Below are 14,521 nucleotides of genomic sequence, written 5' to 3' on the forward strand. Positions count from 1 at the left end.
AGGGTATATGCAGCAGTTTGGGCCGCCTGGCTCGTTGCAAACTGTGTGAAGACTATTTCTTCCTAACAAAGAAGGCCAACTTCGCCAAACGGGGGATAATTTAACAAAAGCGCATTTGCGAAAAAAGCACAATCGTTGCACGACTGTACCGAGCCATAAACATCAATGCCTTTCTTAAAATCAATACAGAGAAGTATATATTTTTAAAGCTGCATATTTAGCTAAAAGAAATCCAGGTTAGCAGGCAATATTAACCAGGTGAAATTGTGTCACTTCTCTTGCGTTCATTGCACGCAGAGTCAGGGTATATGCAACAGTTTGGGCTGCCTGGCTCGTTGCGAACTAATTTGCCAGAATTTTACGTAATTATGACATAACATTGAAGGTTGTGCAATGTAACAGGAATATTTAGACTGATGGATGCCACCCGTTAGATAAAATACGGAACGGTTCCGTATTTCACTGAAAGAATAAACTTTTTGTTTTCGAGATGATAGTTTCCGGATTAAGGCTCGTATTTATGTGTGTTATTATGTTATAATAATTAAGTCTAGGAATTGATAGAGCAGTCTGACTGAGCGATGGTAGGCACCAGCAGGCTCGTAAGCATTCATTCAAACAGCACCTTCGTGCGTTTTGCCAGCAGCTCTTCGCTGTGCTTCAAGCATTGCGCTGTTTATGACTTGAAGCCTATCTGCTAGTTAGCGGGGTGCGCGCTAATAGCGTTTCAAACGTCACACGCTCTGAGACTTGGAGCAGTTGTTCCCCTTGCTCTGCAAGGGCCGCGGCTTTTGTGGAGCGATGTGTTCCTGGTTCGAGCCCAGGTAGGAGCGAGGAGAGGGACGGAAGCTATGTTACACTGGCAATACTAAAAAGTGCCTATAAGAACATCCAATAGTGAAAGGTATATGAAATACAAATCGTGTAGAGAAATAGTCCTATAATTCTGATAATAACTACAACCTAAAACTTCTTACCTGGGAATATTGAAGACTCATGTTAAAAGGAACCACCAGCTTTCATATGTTCTCATGTTCTGAGCAAGGAACTTAAACGTTAGCTTTCTTACATGGCAAATATTGCACTTTTACTTTCTTCTCCAACACTTTGTTTTTGCATTATTTAAACCAAATTGAACGTGTTTCATTATTTATGAGGCTAAATTGATTTTATTGATGTATTATATTAAGTTAAAATAAGTGTTCATTCAGTATTGTTGTAATTGTCATAATTAAAAATACATGTTTATTTTAAAATCGGCCGATTAATCGGTATCGGGTTTTTTTTTTTTCGGGGGGCCCTCAATAATCGGTATCGGCTTTGAAAAATTATAATCGGTCGACCTCTAATCTGGATGTTTGCAAAAATGTTGTCATTTGTTGACCAATCTTTCTTTGAATATGTTTTGTGGGAACACAGGCTTTACTGTGAAAACTGTGTTTAATCTGAGGTATTGCTTATGGATAATAGATCTCCGCACCATCCATCAGATTCTAAAATGAAAACATTCTTAAAAGGTCTGATTTCCAAAGACGATAGCCAAATTAATCGATACCATAAAAAAAAATGGGATAAAAAAAATAAAAAAACTGATGGACAGTGTGTGTACTTCCTTAGTGTGTTACAGGTTTGGCAGAGAGTAGGTGGGGTGTAAGAGATGATACTGGGTACTAGTGACTCTGGGTGGGGTAGGAAGTGTGAGAGGGGGGGAAAGGAGGCAGGGAGTATCTGTGAAAAGTGATCCCATACGTGTGCTGGTAATCTAGCTCCCTAACAGAGGGAGAGACTGTGTTGGCGGTAGTAGGCCCATTGGCGCCGGGTCTGGGCTGTCCTGGTGCAGCCGTGAGGTGGAGAAGGAAGGCGAGGCTGCAGTTACCTGCGTGGGTCTCCAAAGGGCGGCAGGGAGCAGCCTGCGCCGGGGTGGCCACTGCCAACAATGCTGCTGCAACTGGGTCAGCCCGAGGCTCACTTGGCTCCTCCACTGAAACACTGGCATCTGGGGGAGGAGAGACGGCACATGGTTAGGGTACTTAATAAAGACATGCGGCACAGTGTTAGGGTACTGGGTAAGTTAGGGACAGACAGCAGTGTTAGGGTGCTCACAAAATTATTCACAAAATTATAGCGCATACAATGTTTTACTGGAGGAGTTCAGGGATGGGAACTCGGGTATTACATTTATTGTCAAATGTCACTTTTTCTCTCTCCTTAGAATGTACTCATATGCACATTTTCTAATGGTAACAGGCATTGTTTTTATATTTTGTGTTAAAACCAATACAATTTCATGTGCCTCCTTTGCATAAACACACAGTGTATTCGCAGACATGAATACATTTGTATAAAAAAATAAAAAATGTAACCTTTATTTAACAGAATACATTAACAAAGGGGTGGAACAGGGCTGCAACAGGGCTGCAACCACCAAAGACTTGTTCTGTCTAGGCCTACCTGCACTGTCTAGACTAACTCATTAATTACTGTTGTTGTCACGTTCTCTTGCATAATTCAACAGGTGTGTCAATAACAGGATACCCTTGGATAAAAAAATTCAACACGCTTGGCTCTATATTGCACCCATCTATTCATACTTTACATTGCTAGCTAGATCAGACATAACATCACTATAATCCAAATGTTTGTTTTCGGGAAGTTGCTTTCATTTCAGCGCATCTAATTTGTAAACATTTCAACTGCATTAAAATATAACTTTTCCCAATTTCACAACATTGTTAAAGCGGTAACGGAAAAGCAATAGTATGAAAGGCAAAAGCAATAGTATGAAAGAGTAGCAATCCAGCGATATTTAGGTGACAAATGGATTTTGCACCCCTCAAAAATGGGGCGGCAGTTAGCCTAGTGGTTAGAGCATTGGGCCAGTAACCAAAAGGTTGCTAGATTAAATCCCTGAGCTGACAAGATAAAAATCTGTTGTTCTGCCCCTGAACAAGGCAGCTAACCAACTGTTCCTAGGCAGTCATTGTAAATAAGAATTTGTTTAAAAAAAAATATGGCTGAAAAAGACAGATCGCTTAAAACACAGAAAACATTTTCCAAGACCCCCTTTTACATACAGTACCAGTCAAAAGTTTGGACAGACTACATTCAAGGGTTTTTCTTTATTTTTACTTTTTTCTACATTGTAGAATAATAGTGAAGACATCAAAACTGTGAAATAATACATAGAATCATGTAGTATCCAAAAAAAGTGTTAAACAAATCAAAATATGTTTTATTTTAGATTCTTCAAAGCAGCCACTCATTGCCTTGACAGCTCTGCACATTCTTGGCATTCTCTCAACCAGCTTCACCTGGAATGCTTTACCAACAGTCATGAAGGAGTTCCCACATATGCTGAGCACTTGTTGGCTGCTTTCCTTCACTCTGCGGTCAAACTCATCCTAAACCATCTCAATTGTGTTGAGGTCAGGTGATTGTAGCGGCCAGGTTATCTGCAGCACTCAATCACTCTCCTTCTTGGTCAAATAGCCCTTACACAGCCTGATGGTCATTGAAAAACAAATGAGCACCCACCAGGTGGGATGGCAGAATGCTGTGGTAGCCATGCTGGTTAAGTGTGCCTTGAATTCAAAATAAATCACAGACCGTGTCACCAGAAAAGCACCCCCACACATCCTCATCCATGCTTCACGGTGGGAACCACACATGCGGAGATAATCCGTTCATCTACTCTGCGTCTCACAAAGACAGCGGTTGAAACCAAAAATCTCAAATTTGGACTCGTCAGACCAAAGGACAGATTTCCACCGGTCTAATGTCCATTGCTCGTGTTTCTTGGCCCAAACTAGTCTCTTCTTATTGGTGTCCTTTAGTAGTGGTTTCTTTGCAGCAACTCGACCATGAAGGCCTGATTCACGCAGTCTCTTCTGAACAGTTGATGTTGAGATGTTTCAGTTACTTGAACTCTGAAGCATTTATTTGGGCTACAATTTCTGAGGCTGGTAACTCTAATGAATGTATCCTCTGCAGCAGAGGTAACTCTGGGTCTTCCATTTTTTAATGATGTTTTTTTACAACTGCACTTGAAGAAACTTTCAAAGTTTGTGACATTTTCCAGATCGACTGACCTTCAAAGTATTGATGGACTGTCGTTTCTCTTTGCTTATTTGAGCTGTTCTTGTCATAATATGGACTTATATGGAATAGGGCTATCTTCTGTATACTACCTCTACCTTGTCACCAGACAACTGTTTGGCTCAAACTCATTAATGAAATAAATTCCACAAATTAACACCTGTTAATTGAAATGCAATACCTAGGTGTCTGGCTAGACTGTAAACTCTCCTTCCAGACTCATATTAAACATCTCCAATCAAAAATCAAATCTAGAATAGGCTTCCTATTTCGCAACAAAGCCTCCTTTACTCATGCCGCCAAACTTACCCTAGTAAAACTGACTATCCTACCTATCCTCGACTTCGGCGATGTCATCTACAAAATAGCTTCTAACACTCTACTCAGCAAACTGGATGCAGTCTTTCACAGTGCCATCCGTTTTGTTACCAAATCACCTTATACCACCCACCACTGCAACCTGTATGCTCTAGTCGGCTGGCCCTCGCTACATATTCGTCGCCAAACCCACTGGCTCCAGGTCATCTATAAGTATATGCTAGGTAAAGCTCTGCCTTATCTCAGTTCACTGGTCACGATAACAACACCCATCCGTAACACACGGTCCAGCAGGTATATCTCACTGATCATCCCCAAAGCCAACACCTCATTTGGCCGCCTTTCCTTCCAGATCTATTCGCTCCTATGGCGTATATATTGCCTACCTCCTCATGCCTTTTGCACACACTGTATATAAACTTAATTTTTTCTACTGTGACATTGATTTGTTTACTGTGTTATTGGCTTGTTTATTGTTTACTCCATGTGGAACTGTGTTGTTGTCTGTGTCACACTGCTTTGTTTTATCTTGTCCAGGTCGCAAATGAGAACTTGTTCTCAACTAGCCTACCTGGTTAAATAAAAGTGAAAAAAATAATAATAATTCCAGGTGACTACCTCATGAAGCTTGTTGAGAGAATGCCAAGAGTGTGCAAAGCTGTCATACTTTGAAGAATCTCAAATATAAAAAAATATTTTGATTTGTGTAACACTTTTTTGGTTACTACATGATTCCATGTGTCATTTCATAGTTTTGATGTCTTCACTATTATTCTACAATGTAGAAAATAGTAAAAATAAAAATAATCTGGAATGAGTAAGTGTGTCCAAACTTTTTGACTGGTACTGCATTTCTACGCTATATTGACATGCTGCTCCCCAGATGCTATCTGGTTTAACAGCTAAAGCTATTTCAAAAGGTACTATAATGACGGAGGCGCACCACTTACCTGGTACAGTCACCTGGATGATTTCTCCATCTGGGGGTTCCGTTTTAATCTTTTTCAAGGGAATACAATCTCCTGAAGGCCCTTAAAGAGTAACAGTAAAAACAGTTCATATAGCAGTGCTGCCTCCCAAATGGCACACTATATAGTGCATTACTTTGACCTGGGACCAAGGGGCTCTGGTCAAAAGTAGTGCACTATATAGGGAATATGGTTCGATCTGAGGTAAAGCTAGATCTTTCTCCCAGAATGTGTGACATTGGATTTTCATAGATGTGTTTCAAATGCTTTAAGTAAGTATGTTCTGTATCAGATGGCTTAACTTTTCATTTGCGAATCCCAAGGGACAGTTAAAGAGTGGATATGCAAAATGAAACGTATTAGACTACTGTAAAAAGGAGTGCTAACCTGTGTTCACCTATTGGGTTTGCATGAAAGTATTACTATAGTATGCTATAGCATTGCCTTGTCACTAACCTGCTTCGCAGTCAGCCAATGGACTCACACAAGAGCTTGTAGATCTGAAAAGGAAAACAAATGCACAATTTCGAATTATAACATAAATTCATTAGCATAGATAAATTATTGTGTGTCAGGGTATGGCCTTCCATTACCAAGTGATAGACATGTAGCATTCACTGAATGGCTCTATCAATATATTACAACGGGTTGAAAGGTTTGTTTGTATTGTCTTCTGATCTAATTGTCCGTTATAGCTCTGGATGCAGATTGGCTAAATCAGGTGCGGAACAGATTTTTCTGATGATTCCAAATAACATCTTGCGTCACTACACCCTCTACATTACTGGCTAAGTCCTAGGATTTGCGTACAGACCTGCTGCTGTGAGGATTGGTGACCAGCTCCAGTGCAGCCGACGGGACCTGGAGGTTGTCAGGGAAACCGTTCTCAAAGGTGGAGTTTATGTCATGCTTCCCCTCCTCCTTGGCCACCTTACCAGCAGCTTTGTGACACAACATAACAGAATCAATCAGATCAGCCATGATGGACTACAAGCTATTACAGCTAAACATCCATGGTATCAGAAGAAAAATAAGGACATGCCATTGCTAAAAGGCATGCTAAGGGCTTCTTTAGAAATCAACAATGCAAGATGAAAATATACTCAGTATTACCTGTGAAAATCCTTTCGTCAAACATTCTGGAATGAGAACAGAGGGTTGTTATTGTTTATAAATGTGATTATTGATCATTGATAACAGTCAAGTAAGGAGGGCACCCTGTAGTAAACTGTTGGTGAACAACAGTGCACATGTCAACAAGGGAACTGAACAGACAACATGTCACGAGATTAAACAGACATCTCTACACGGTCTATATCTGGGCCATCTTGAATAAACAACAGTAACAACAACAAATATCAAAAACAAAGTCAGGAGTGTATCTCTCCTGGATAAAAATATGATCTTCAATCTGCTCTAATTGTATTAACATTAATGGCATGCCCATCTCGCCTTGTGCATGGGCCATGCGCTGATACCGGTGTTAACTCAAACTAAGCCTGTTGCCCAATCTACATTTATTTCATCAAATGGGTTGAATGACAGCGAGACTTTGGCTCAATATGCCAGAAAGCAGGAGGCACCATGCTGTGTGGTGGTGGTTACCAGTCAGCGGGGCATTGTCTATTAGAGGAGGGCAGGGTATTTAACCGACAGATGGCCTGGTTTGACACTTCTGCCTTCATTGATTCAGTTTTCCAAATAGGAAATTAGAGATAGATGAGATGCTGTGCCTTCTTTTGTGGTCCTCAAAAAGGATTGTTTTCATTAGGGCATGTTTCTTATTGGACAACTGCATTAGTTGTAGTTCTTCCCTGTTTCAGTAAAAAAAATAAAAGATTGGGAGCCTAATTGAACACAACCCAGGAATTATGTGTTATGCAGCCCTTATATGGGTGCACTACACACTACAGTGCAATCTCTTATTTTTGGAGGGAAGAATGAGAGAGAAAAATGACAGACTTTTCCAGACTGATCTCAGATCAGTGTTTACCTTTTCACTACAAAGCGGACCCCGTGGCGCTCCTCAAGGATGCGTTTGAGTTTGGGTACTCCGTAGGTACAGGGCCTCTTGAAGGGGATTTTGTCTGGGATGCCAATTATCTCCATAGCCTCTGGGTCGCAGGCTATCTTCCGGTACGGCACTGGAACCATGTGGTCCAAGCCCAGGGCCTCCGCTGAAAATAAGGGGGTTGTCAGAAATCATTGACGGATTTCAATCATGAGGCCCTACAATGCGGTCTTAATAAGGGTATAACGTATGGATAGATTTATATGCAGTAATGACAGCTGGAAACTGACTAAACACAAGCATTCTATAGCAAAACATTTTTTTCTAAATTGTATAAGGGACGTTTTCACAGAGAATCTCCACTGAAAGTACTTTTTGGACTGGGTCTAACCTTAATCTGGGTCCGGGAAACTGGAAAGTTGTTAAAACCCTAAAAGTGTTTGTTGCTAATGCCCTACAATAGGAAACCATGCTGAGAAATTGTGGTTGACCATCTCACCATAGCGACTGTTGAACAGGATCTGCACACATTCTCTCAGCGTGTTGATGTCCTCTGTCTCTCGAATGAACGAATCCCATTTTTCTGTTGAGCGCAAAAGAGAATAACGTAAACATTAAAAGAAATAGGTGAAGAAAAATAAAAGTTCTTCAATCTGTATGTCTACTTTCCACATGTACACTGAGGGTTTTTTTCTAAATCAAAAAGGGGCTTTGGTGGTGGTTATCAAGGTTGGGGTCAAATCCAAATCAATTTGAAATTCCTATTCAATTATTGAATTCAATCATGAAGTGGAACATTTATGTGGAAATCAATTCAAATTTCAAAAATGGTCAAGTTATGGAATTGAAATTCTATTTGAATTGTAAAAAATGAAATCTTTGGAATTGAATTTGAATTCAATATTTGTATATTTCCCAGTTAATGGAAATAATGCACTTAGTATCAACAACTGACTACAGGATTTGTTTTAGATCATTTTAACTGCTATTCCTATATTTCCAGTTTAGCTAGGCTATCTGAACAATTACATTATCAGCCTGACGGAATTGAATTTGTGGAATAATATTGAATTTGGAATTACATTTTACCTAAACATTGGAATGGAATTTACAGGTATAAGGAATTAAATTAGAATATAATTTGTGGCTCTGGGAAAGTAGATAAAGGACCTAAGTGCCAAAATATCCCTTAAAGTTAACACTGAATGCGTTTTACCAACCCCAAAATGTCTTTCTAAAAATATACTGTATGGCCTTAGACGGCCCACCCAATAATTTACTATGTAGAATAAACTCTGACAAAGTTGAATGAGAAAATAATTCAAATCAGACTTCCGCAACAACTTAGAGTATGACACGCTAGCATAAACTTCACACTGTTTTGGTCTGGCAGCTATCATGTTCCAGCAGCATGAAGCACAACTGTGCACATGTGCAGATACTCTGTGTGAGTGCACTGTTTTGCTTCACTCTAATCTGCAATATCTTTTGGAAATGCCATACCACTGTGTAAAATGTAAAAAATAATATGAAATCAAAGTTTAACAAATTAAAAACTATAATTCTCAATCATGTCATACAACAAAGGAGAGAAGTCTATAGCGTGAGGGAAAAACCATTGGTTTTTAATAAACTGCAATGTGGGATTCACATGAAAAAAAGAGCCATTAAGTGAGCCGACAAGTCATTCTCTAAGACCACATTTGAGAGATTGTCTATACCCGGATGTAAAGTATATGTATTGTCTGGCAGGGGGGTGGGGTGAGATGCCCAAAGACCTCTTTAAAAAAAAATGTTTCACACTACTGGGCAGAGTCAAACTGAGCTAAGCTGTACCTGTTACACATCCACCATAGATGCTACATCCATCAACAATGTGAATGGAAAATATCTGAGACAGCACAAACGGGTTGGTGAGAAAAGTATGTGGCCTACTGTCTGTGTCCAGTTCCAGTTCAAGCCTACCTGACTTCTCATGTACGAGGGAAAACAGGAGGCGCTTGGAGACGTGGATGCTGGGAGGACTCTGGCCCAACTCCCCCTGGAGTACTATCCGCAAAATGCCAGAAATTAAACATTGATAAACATACAAGCGTAGCATCAAAAGCACATTTTAAAGCCTATTTAAAGCCATTAAATTATGCTTTCAAGGCGAAGCAAATTTTGAAAAATGAAAATGTCCATAATCAAAAGTGATTCTCGATCAAATAAATTATGTGAAATGACAGCCAGTAGTATAACCACTAGCAAAAATGACAGGGAGAATAGTAACCCTGCCAAATTAATTAAATTACAGAAACAGAAAATGAACGGTGACTCAAAATGGTGAAGGGTTTGTCAGTAGTAACCTGGATGTCCATCATCTGCTACCTCAGCAACAGCTTCTTCCTGTGGGGTCACGTTATACATCTTACCATTGTCGGAACTGTCCTTGGCGGCCGTCCCTTTCTCCGCCCCTGCCACCCAGGCCCCCAGGCGGTCTTTGTCCAGGTTGAGGAGGGACGTGGGCTTGAGGTCCAGCTTGCCGTCAGGGTGCGGCAGGGAGGACATGGGCATGCCATACAAGAAGCTGTGGAGCATGGAGTTGCTGGCCGAGACTGATGCGGTGGACAATTCCTGGGCGGTGGAGGCAGGCTTGGAGGCTGGGCCGTGTTTGGCTAGGATCTTGGTAGTGTCCGAGAAGGAGTTGTGGTTGCTGACGTTGCCGGCACTGGACTTAGCCTCGCGCAAAGGCTCCTCTGTTCCCCTATAAACAGATGATGAAGAAGAAGGAAACAGGAGAAGATAAAGCTGTGTGTCAATAACAAGACCAACCCTGGATCAATCCTAATTATGCTGCCTTACTTCTGCCATTTATGCAGGTACGTCATGAAGTACTGTATGGAGTGAGATCACCTTTTGACAGTGAAGTAGATGCGGTTGCTCTGCTCCAGGATCTTCATTAAGGTCTTGGTGTTATACTCAGCAGGTTTCCTCAGGGCGATCCCCTCAGGCAGGCCATGGGCCACCACAGAGCTGGGGTCCTTCAGGATCCACTCATAAGGCACAGGGACTAGGCTATTGCTCTTCCCAACAGCCTCACCTGGAAAATTATCACATACATACAGCATGTCTAATGTCTGTAAATGGCAACATTCCATGTCTTGTCTTGAAATGTTTTTTTGATTTCACCTAATTTTAAAATTATGTCAACATCATAAAACTATTAGTTATCCCCATCTCAAAAAAAAACTATATTAAGTTCCTATTATGTGCCAAAGAAAGTTACAGGGTTGACAGTAACAAGGTTGATGATTTCATCTTAAATCAGCCATAAAACCCCCTTGTGGCAGGAGGAATGGAAGCTTGCTGTGTGCAACAGGAAGTGGCAATTGAATGCAAGCTCCACCTGATTTTACACTATGATTTGACTATTAGATGTTCAATGTTTCTTTAGATTTTTTCTTTTTTTTAAAGGAATAGTTCCACAATAATAAATGAGAGTTTAGTTCACATAAGAGGGTTGACCTTAAAATGAGGGACAGACGTAAATGAATTACTAAGCACAAGAAATAAAAAATTTAAAAATCAACATGTGTAAAACAGTCCAGTGAAATGCTTACTTACAAGCTGCATTATTGAGAAACAGCTTGTAAGCAAGCATTTCGCTGGACTGTTTTACAACGGTTGCACCCTGTACACGAGACAAATAAAGTTTGATTTGACAATAGAAAAACATTCAATCACGTGTCAGAAATAGGATTTTAGTTATGAGAAGGTAGAGATTAGAAAAGGAACGTTTCATCTGAAACTTCGTTGCATGTCAAATGACTGTAAATATTAACATTCAATCATGTGTTTGACATTTGATTTCAATCATGAGAAGGTAGAAATTAGGAAGTTAAATTAGAAAATAGAAATAATTCCGATAGCGCAGGCCTAAAAAAATGATATCTTTGTTTGGCGAGGTATGTTGAAGCCCTTACTGTAAAGCACACTGAAGACTTCCTCCACCATTTTCCTCAAGACAAAGATGTTAGAGTGGGCATCTGTTGACGCCCTTTGTTTGCCGTGCCCGCCCTCTTTGCCAAGCTTGCTGAATTCACTCTCCTGGACTTTGGCATGGGCATTCACTGTGGTCAGTCCTTGCAGACAGTGCACCCCTGAAAGAATCAAGCATGAGAAACTAAAGGCATACAGTGAGGGGAAAAAGTATTTGATCCCCTGCTGATTTTGTACGTTTGCCCACTGACAAAGAAATGATCAGTCTATAAATTGTAATGGTAGGTTTACTTGAACAGTGAGACAGAACACAAAAAAATCCAGAAAAACACATAAAAAATGTTAGAAATTGATTTGCATTTTACTGAGAAAAATAAGTATTTGACCCCTCTGCAAAACATGACTTAGCACTTGGTGGCAAAACCCTTGTTGGCAATCACAGAGGTCAGACGTTTCTTGTAGTTGGCCACCAGGTTTGCACACATCTCAGGAGGGATTTTGTCCCACTCCTCTTTGCAGATATTCTCCAAGTCATTAAGGTTTCGAGGCTGATGTTTGGCAACTCAAACCTTTAGCTCCCTCCACAGATTTTCTATGGGATTAAGGTCTGGAGACTGGCTAGGCCACTCCAGGACCTTAATGTGCTTCTTCTTGAGCCACTCCTTTGTTGCCTTGGCCGTGAGTTTTGGGTCATTGTCATGACCCATTTTCAATGCCCTGGCTGAGGGAAGGAGGTTCTCACCGAAGATTTGACGGTACATGGCCCTGTCCATCGCCCCTTTGATGTGGTGAAGTTGTCCTTTCCCCTTAGCAGAAAAACACCCACAAAGCATAATGTTTCCACCTCCATGTTTGACGGTGGGGATGTTGTTCTTGGGGTCATAGGCAGCATTCTTCCTCCTCCAAACACGGCGAGTTGAGTTGATGCCAAAGAGCTCCATTTTGGTCTCATCTGAACACAACACTTTCACCCAGTTGTTCTCTGAATCATTCAGATGTTCATTGGCAAACTTCAGACGGGCATGTATATGTGCTTTCTTGAGCAGGGGGACCTTGCGGGCTCTGCAGGATTTCAGTCCTTCACGGCGTAGTGTGTTACCAATTGTTTTCTTGGTGACTATGGTCCCAGCTGCCTTGAGATCATTGACAAGATCCTCCCGTGTAGTTCTGGGCTGATTCCTCACTGTTCTCATGATCATTGCAACTCCACGGGGTGAGATCTTGCACGGAGCCCCAGGCCGAGGGAGATTGACAGTTTTTGTGTTTCTTCCATTTGCGAATAATCGCACCAACTGTTGTCATCTTCTCACCAAGCTGCTTGGCGATGGTCTTGTAGCCCATTCCAGCCTTGTATAGGTCTACAATCTTGTCCCTGACATCCTTGGAGAGCTCTTTGGTCTTGGCCATGGTGGAGAGTTTGGAATCTGATTGATTGATTGTGTCTGTGGACAGGTGTCTTTTATACAGGTAACAAACTGAGATTAGGAGCACTCCCTTTAAGAGTGTGCTCCTAATCTCAGCTCGTTACCTGTATAAAAGACACCTGGGAGCCAGAAATCTTTATGATTGAGAAAGATTATTTCCCTCATTAAAATGCAAATCAATTTATAACATTTTTGACATGCGTTTTTCTGAATTTTGTTGTTGTTATTCTGTCTCTCACTGGTCAAATAAACCTACCATTAAAATGATAGACTCATTTCTTTGTCAGTGGGCAAACGTACAAAATCAGCAGGGGATCAAATACTTTTCCCCTCACTGTACATCGCCACTTTTCACCTTGCCAGTTTCACTCAAAGTTGGGCTATTCTGGTTCTCAATTGGTTTTAGAATTGATTGATAGATTTATTTATCAGTAAAAAAAAAATACATATTTACACAGTACAGCATTTTTATTTTTTTTACTTGACTGGGATTGCACAATAAAGTCAGGGACTTATTTCCATTGTGGTCCCATTTTTTAAAAGTATATAGATACATTCAGTATACAGTTACATGGATAGAGACACATTACAGAGATACAAACAATAAAAATGGTTCTACACTCCAGATAAGAGCAAATGCTAAATTACTCAAATGTAAATGTAAAACTAGAGATTGAATTACTTAAATAAGACAAAACCTTTTTAGGCTCAGATAAAAGTTAAACTCCAAGACAAAAGCAGGACCTGTGAGGAAAATGTTGTAGCAATTGTGCTCTAAGTGAAAAATGTAGCCATATCGTGTTATGTGATTTGGGCAAATTATACCCGATTCAGCTTTTTTGCCCAGTACACAGCGAAGCACTCACTGCAAAACTTGTGGAAGTCTGTTTGTATTTCCCTCCGTGAGTTGAGGAAAGCTCTTCCCTTTTCTGTTCCCACGGCGATCACGCTGTCCTCGTGCACTGTGACGCAAGCCACTTCGGCATTGAGCTTTGACATGGCTGTACACTGGAACACAGGTTAAAAGACAAGGTCATAGGTCACCTTCTCAAGCAAGACTAAAGCTGTGTTCGAAAACCCGTACTAACAAACTGTATACTACATATTTAATGAGTATATACTACATACTATTAGTTCATTTAGTATACTGTAAATGAACGGTATAATTTCAGTTGAGTGTACCAGCACTTCGCCTTTCTACCGGAAGTAGATGCTGTTGCTATGCAACTTCTTGCTAGATTGTTAACATAGCGGACAAATTACTAGCTAGACATCTTACGACTTCAATAACAATGTCCATTGAGAACACATAACGACTATACCACTTAACTAAGCTAAGAATGATGTGAATAATCAAGTCAATAAATGGTGGGTCGTTAGATAGCATATAGTTAATATACTGTCAAGTTTGATGTGTTAGTAGCCAACTAACGTTAGTTAGCAAGCTAACATATCGGTATATACAAGCAACTGCAGAAATGATATGCTTTGTAGTTTGTAAGGCTAGCGTAGCTAACAAATTGTCAGCCACCATAACGTGTAACTTATTTGAAAAGTCATTACATTGCTCAACAGTTGTCATAATTAGTTAAAGCAATTAATTTTAATCCGCTCTCGTCGGACTTCGGTAGTATATTTTCCTAAATTTTCTTCAAATCTGAAAATGTTGTGAATCCACAACCATTTTCTGAATAATTACATTATGGGCCCTAAGAGCCTGGAAA

At 40.4% G+C, this 14,521-nt stretch overlaps 1 protein-coding gene across 5 annotated transcripts in view; it reads right to left on the minus strand.

The window, feature by feature from the left end:
- Positions 1-14,521, minus strand: part of LOC112258067 (general transcription factor II-I repeat domain-containing protein 1-like) — a 48,355-nt gene that overhangs the window by 13,058 nt on the left and 20,776 nt on the right. For all 5 annotated transcript variants that reach the window (XM_024432158.2, XM_024432159.1, XM_024432155.1 and 2 more), the window contains exons 3-14: positions 13,664-13,805; positions 11,358-11,534; positions 10,288-10,474; positions 9,807-10,138; positions 9,358-9,441; positions 7,892-7,975; positions 7,375-7,558; positions 6,495-6,520; positions 6,196-6,322; positions 5,838-5,881; positions 5,364-5,444; positions 1,877-1,996 (exon numbers count right to left, since the gene is read on the minus strand). In XM_024432158.2, the coding sequence (XP_024287926.1) occupies positions 1,877-1,996; positions 5,364-5,444; positions 5,838-5,881; positions 6,196-6,322; positions 6,495-6,520; positions 7,375-7,558; positions 7,892-7,975; positions 9,358-9,441; positions 9,807-10,138; positions 10,288-10,474; positions 11,358-11,534; positions 13,664-13,805 (1,588 nt within the window). The remainder of the gene's footprint in view (positions 1-1,876; positions 1,997-5,363; positions 5,445-5,837; positions 5,882-6,195; positions 6,323-6,494; positions 6,521-7,374; positions 7,559-7,891; positions 7,976-9,357; positions 9,442-9,806; positions 10,139-10,287; positions 10,475-11,357; positions 11,535-13,663; positions 13,806-14,521) is intronic.

Source organism: Oncorhynchus tshawytscha, linkage group LG09, assembly GCF_018296145.1.
Source record: "Oncorhynchus tshawytscha isolate Ot180627B linkage group LG09, Otsh_v2.0, whole genome shotgun sequence".
Taxonomy (NCBI): domain Eukaryota; kingdom Metazoa; phylum Chordata; class Actinopteri; order Salmoniformes; family Salmonidae; genus Oncorhynchus; species Oncorhynchus tshawytscha.